The sequence below is a fragment of the Aphanomyces invadans genome (genome assembly GCF_000520115.1).
Source record: "Aphanomyces invadans strain NJM9701 unplaced genomic scaffold supercont1.32, whole genome shotgun sequence".
In the NCBI taxonomy this organism is placed as follows: domain Eukaryota; phylum Oomycota; class Saprolegniomycetes; order Saprolegniales; family Verrucalvaceae; genus Aphanomyces; species Aphanomyces invadans.
Genome location: NW_008580177.1, coordinates 24,048 through 28,977, shown reverse-complemented (window position 1 = coordinate 28,977; position 4,930 = coordinate 24,048). Strand labels below are relative to the sequence as shown.

The 4,930-nt window shown below is 54.1% G+C and overlaps 1 protein-coding gene across 2 annotated transcripts; it reads left to right on the top strand.

The window, feature by feature from the left end:
* Nucleotides 1–535: 535 nt before the first annotated feature.
* H310_11469 lies at nt 536–4,858 on the top strand. 2 transcript variants are annotated; one of them, XM_008878164.1, is made up of 9 exons: nt 536–628; nt 681–898; nt 952–1,078; nt 1,136–1,257; nt 1,319–1,461; nt 1,511–2,174; nt 2,264–2,481; nt 2,547–2,742; nt 3,204–4,858. In XM_008878164.1, exons 1-9 carry the CDS (start codon nt 567–569, stop codon nt 4,760–4,762), a joined length of 3,309 nt encoding a protein of 1,102 aa, XP_008876386.1. In that variant the 5' UTR covers nt 536–566; the 3' UTR covers nt 4,763–4,858. The 2 variants fall into 2 exon arrangements, with proteins under 2 accessions (XP_008876386.1, XP_008876385.1); XM_008878163.1 differs by having other exon boundaries at nt 952–1,257.
* Nucleotides 4,859–4,930: the final 72 nt, after the last annotated feature.

The window sequence follows — 4,930 nt, the reverse complement described above, 5'->3', positions numbered from 1 at the left end:
CACCAGTCTGCAATTTTCCATTCTTCAGGAAGTGCTGAAGTTGCTGGATTATCGTCATTCTGTCGCTGCTTGAGAGCTCTCGGTTGATGCGTTCGACATGATACACCATGGCGGCAAATTTGAAATTATATTGGATTTTAGTATGTGACGTGTTTTTATTCGTATGGCTGATGTTTGAAGTCGTCATTTCAACTAGATGATTCACTTTTCGCGCTTCGCAGCCAATACATGGTACCTTCAGTTTTTTATTGCCTTTAAAATAATATATCCTGCAAGAAAATTGGATTAGAAATGAATTTTTGGGGTCGATGAGAAGTCCCAATGACACAGTAATATGGAACAGAGGAAGTATGATAAATGATCTTACATTCCTGACCAAGTTATCGAATTATGAAGGTTGTGTATTAAATGGTGTGGGAAGGTCATCAAATTCAATACTGTATAATTGAAAAATAGTTTATGGTAAATGACTGGAAAATTGGACATGCATTTTCTGATGCGTAACAAATTCCCGCTGTTTTTCGAACAACTGTGTCGACACCTGCAGAAATCCATTGACAGTGGCGATGGCCGCCGCGAGTCCGACGCCCACTCCACCGGTGCGATACAATGCACTATCGACACCCGAGTACGCTGTTCGTATGCCTCGCCAACTCTGCCGTTGACTCTTTCATACACAGGCTGGACGGGACAGCGGAACCGCCCCGGTGGAACATGGGACAACACCCTGATGACGGAACCCGTCCCATCGAGTTGCCCGTGTTGCCGGATGGCAGCCAACAGCAAAGCATGAGTGGCGGCACCAAGGCCAACTCTCCTGACGTCCCCATTGGCAAGCTCGAAATCCAAATGCATGAAGACGCTCTACGGCCAATCGTGACACCGTCCAAATACAGACGTGCGTACAGCACGATTCGCTGGCACTCTTTCTAACACTATCTTCACGAACAGCCGACTTCAAGTTTAACATGGAGCTGGCGCTGCGGACGGCGGTAGGGGTGGTCATCGCGTCCATGGCCCTCACAAAGAGCTCCGACTCAACGACGACTCGATCGCAGTGGGTGTTTTTCCCCGAGTGGTACATCTTGGGTGGGCTGTCGTACGTGGCGACGGCGACGGTCTTTGGATGTGGCAGGAATATCGGGTCGACGATTCGCGAGTTGTTCCAGCAACTTACTGGCGTTGGCCTCGCGTTGCTCTTCAATTTGCTGCTCTTTTCACACTTTGAACCGCAAGTGTTCGACACCGCCGCCGAACGTACGTGTCAGTCTCCAATTTCCCGCCACCCATCGTGCCATCCCAACGTGTGTATGTGTAGTGGAAGCCGCCAAGGCGGACGGAACTCTCATCCGCATCTCCAACTCGTTCAGCGGCAGCCCGTATTACGTCCACGAGCGCGATTTTTACACAATATTGCCATTTACAATGGGGCTTACTCTCGTGGCCCTGGTGCTGCCGATGGTACGGTCCGTGGCTGTTTTGAGTAGTTTTGGCCAAGCATCACGTCTAGGAGACCAATACGAAGAAGTACTTGCTCGGCAACAACCTGTACTTTGCACTGACGCTGGTGAGCCCCAACGACTTGACAAACCCCGCGTTGCTGAAAGCGCCAGGCGATGACCTGTATCGAACGTCCAATCTGCTGCGCAATTTGATGGTGTACCTGGTGCTGGGGGTCGCCGGTGCGTGCATCGCGCAGGTCGTGTTATGGGTGCCGTACCCAATCTTTGCGATCCGTCAACTTCAAACACACACGATGCAGTGCGCCGACATGGTCGAGGAGGTGCTCAACCTGTTGGTGGACACATACTGTTTTAAAAACAAAGACGTGGACCACATGAACTTTGTCAAACTCAAGCTCCAGCGCAAGTTTGACGTGGCCGAAGCCAAGCTGGCCGACATGACGACGCTCCTGAGCGACGTGTGGTGGGAGCAACTCGTTGGTCTCCACGTTCCTCTCCAATTTTGCAAACCGGCGACGAAGCCGTTCGTGGAACTGTTTGGTCACCAGCTGCAGAACCTCCGCGCATTGAACCAAGCGATTCTGTGGGAGCGGTACGACGCCTTGCACGACGACTTCATGAAAGCGCTCCAGAAGCAAGTGTATCTCGTCCAGCTGCATGCGACCAAGGTCCTGGACGAAATCGCCGACGACGTGCACCGCCACGTGGATGGTACTGCTGCTTTCCGCCATGCAAACGCAGTGCGTTGTCGGGTGTTGGTTGGTTGCATGCAAATACTCATCGGCGCCGTGTCCGAGTAGAAATGGCGCTGCGGGAGCGCGCCAAACTCGAGCAGCACGTGGAGCAGCTATTGGCCTTGCACCATGCAACACAGAACAACCTCTTTCACAAGCATAGCCCGATGCCGGCCCAAGTCGAAGCGATGGTCCCCCTCAACTTGTTTCTGTTTACGCTGCAGGCGTACTGCACGACGTTAGTCGAGTTCGAGGCAACGTACAACAGCAAGACCCGGCAAACTGTACGAATATGTGATGAATGGTGTGTGCTGTATCGACCTGACATGCGTCTGTCGTCGAGGAGCAGCGGCGACGAATCGTCAAGTTCGTCGAGAAGAGTGCCAAGTCGTATCTGGATGCGGCCAACTACACGCGCGAGAAGCTGCAAATGGCGGCGAAAGTTTGGTTCGCCATCTTGGCCGCGTGCTTCTTCTCTGTCTACACATTTGGGTATTCATCCACGACCGCCGGCGCCGTCGCCTACGTCATGGGCAATCACATCGGTACACATCGTGCCACCTACCGTCTCCATTTCTTGAATGCCATGCGTGTGGCACAATCAAGCCAGCCACCCGTTTTGCAACAACCTCGACGTTGGGGCGTTCGATTCCAGAGAAATCACTGCATTTTGGACTGGTCTTAGCTGTTTGGAATCCTGTCTTTCCTGGCAACATTCGCCTACTCTGCTGCCCTTGCGAGTCGCCGAGGCGTGTGCTGAGGTTGTAGTCTACAGAGTCCTTGGAGCCACCAATGATGGTCGAGATGCGTACAAGGAAAGCACCGATCCATCATCGTCCGTGATGTGGGAGGCTTTGCAGCTGGCGTGTGCTGGACAGTGAAATCTGTGTGATCTCTCGCCGATTGATGGAGGGGATGCTGGCGTGTGCCTTGAATTGTTTTCGTGACAATGGATGTGATGAACTCGTGACATGAAGTCAACCCACTCACGTGCGATTTGAACCAGGGGGGTCGTTTACCGTGACGGCGAATCGCGTGGGCGGCGTCATTGCCGGCAGCATTATTCCGTCCATTTGTCTCTTCTACATCTGCTCGACGGCATGCGGGAGCAATGCCGTGGTGCTGGGGGCGACCAACTTGCTTTTGTTCATCTGGGTGACGGCTTCCATGTACATCAAGTGGAAGGGCGGATTTGAGTCGTACGGTGGCCTGATCTCGGCGTTCACGGTTACCCAAGTTCTCTTGAAAGGCTGCGACGGGTGCGATACGGGGGCAGTCGCGCCAATTTCGTCGTACTCGAATTTGGCGCAAATGAGCCTCGGCATTGTGCTCTTTATCGTCGTCGAAATGGTGGTGTGCCCGCAAAGCGCTCTGGCGCTCCTTCGCGCCAACATTCAAAACCAAATGAAGCAGTACCAGCACTGCTTTAGCGTGCTGGTCGACCGGATGTTGGCCCACGACGGCCGCGACGACAACCGCAGCAGCACCGACAACGATGACATCGAAGACGTGGTGAAGGAGCAATTGCCGGCGTTGCTCGTCGAGCAGGCGGCTTTGCTCAAGGAAGCCGCATTTGAACCGCTCTTGTGGAAGCCTCCGTTTTCCACGCAGAAGTACGAGGCCGTCTTGGACTGCTGTCAGCGCTTGCTCAACAACACGCTGGTCTTGTTCAAGCTCACGGAATGGTACAAATCTCGCACGTCCGGACTGGGTGCCCGGGCAAAAGAGGCCATGGGCGGACTACATCGTCTCCCTGTCGGAGAAAACAAGGCGGAAGCGTGGGGGTTTTCAACAGCTGAAGCGAGCCGAGCCATCCATGACGCGTTCAGTACAATACACGACTTGTTTGGCAGCGAGTTTGCGTACGCCGACGGCGACCAGACCGCGCTGTTTATGCAAATGAAGGAAGCATTTCGCATGGCGGACACAGACTGCAGCGGAGAAATCGATGCGGACGAAGTCCAAGCGATGCTGGAATCGATGTTTGCCCAGTCTGGCGCAGTCAAGGTCGACGCAATCGACACGTACGTGGCCGAATTCATGCGGCTCGTGGACACGGACAAGAGCGGACGAGTCAGTTTGGAAGAGTTTGTCAGTGCACTCGAACACGGTTTGCAGGTTCAAGTTCAGGTATTCCAGCACCGCTCCGCAGCAAGAGCCATGCCCCAGCGCCAGCCAAGAATGGGGAACTCCGAGGACAAAGTGTTGGTGTCTATCGCGGAAGACAATGTAGCACCGTCGCCGCCATGGAGTGTCGACATGGCAACGGCGACAGCCATATTGGAATCACCACAGCGAAAGGTGTCAGCCGGAAGCGGAGCCAGCGCTGACAACAACCGCGTGCTGATCACTCGGGCACACGACCTCCTACTCAATGTGGACTCGTTTGGCCTCGTCGAGATCGTCCAAAAGATGCGCACGCAGTACGCGACGTGGTTGCTCGAAGGCCACCGGTACAACCGCATGACAATGGAAGAGCTCCTCACACTCAACTGCCTTGTCATGGGAGTCACGGGGCTAGCTCGCAACTTGGCGCTGCTTGAAGAAATGTCCGTGCTGCAGTAGCCCGCTTTAGCCACGACGTGCTACAAAAGGCACGCCATGAAAAAGCACACGTCGAGAGATGCGGCGGAGTTTGAATCGCAGGTTGATGATATCCATGACGGTCGCGTGCGACCATATCTTTTCCGGTGGCATTTCGGATAGTGCAGGACGTTCGAACTGCTTGCGGTG

What these genes read in the sequence shown, in the direction of transcription:
- H310_11469 (XM_008878163.1), top strand. Translation starts at nt 567, where the DNA reads ATGGCCGCCGCGAGTCCGACGCCCACTCCACCGGTGCGATACAATGCA. An exon ending in TGGCCCTGGTGCTGCCGATG is followed by an intron (nt 1,462 to 1,510) that starts GTACGGTCCGTG and finishes CATCACGTCTAG; the next exon opens with GAGACCAATACGAAGAAGTA. An exon ending in CGTGCACCGCCACGTGGATG is followed by an intron (nt 2,175 to 2,263) that starts GTACTGCTGCTT and finishes GTGTCCGAGTAG; the next exon opens with AAATGGCGCTGCGGGAGCGC.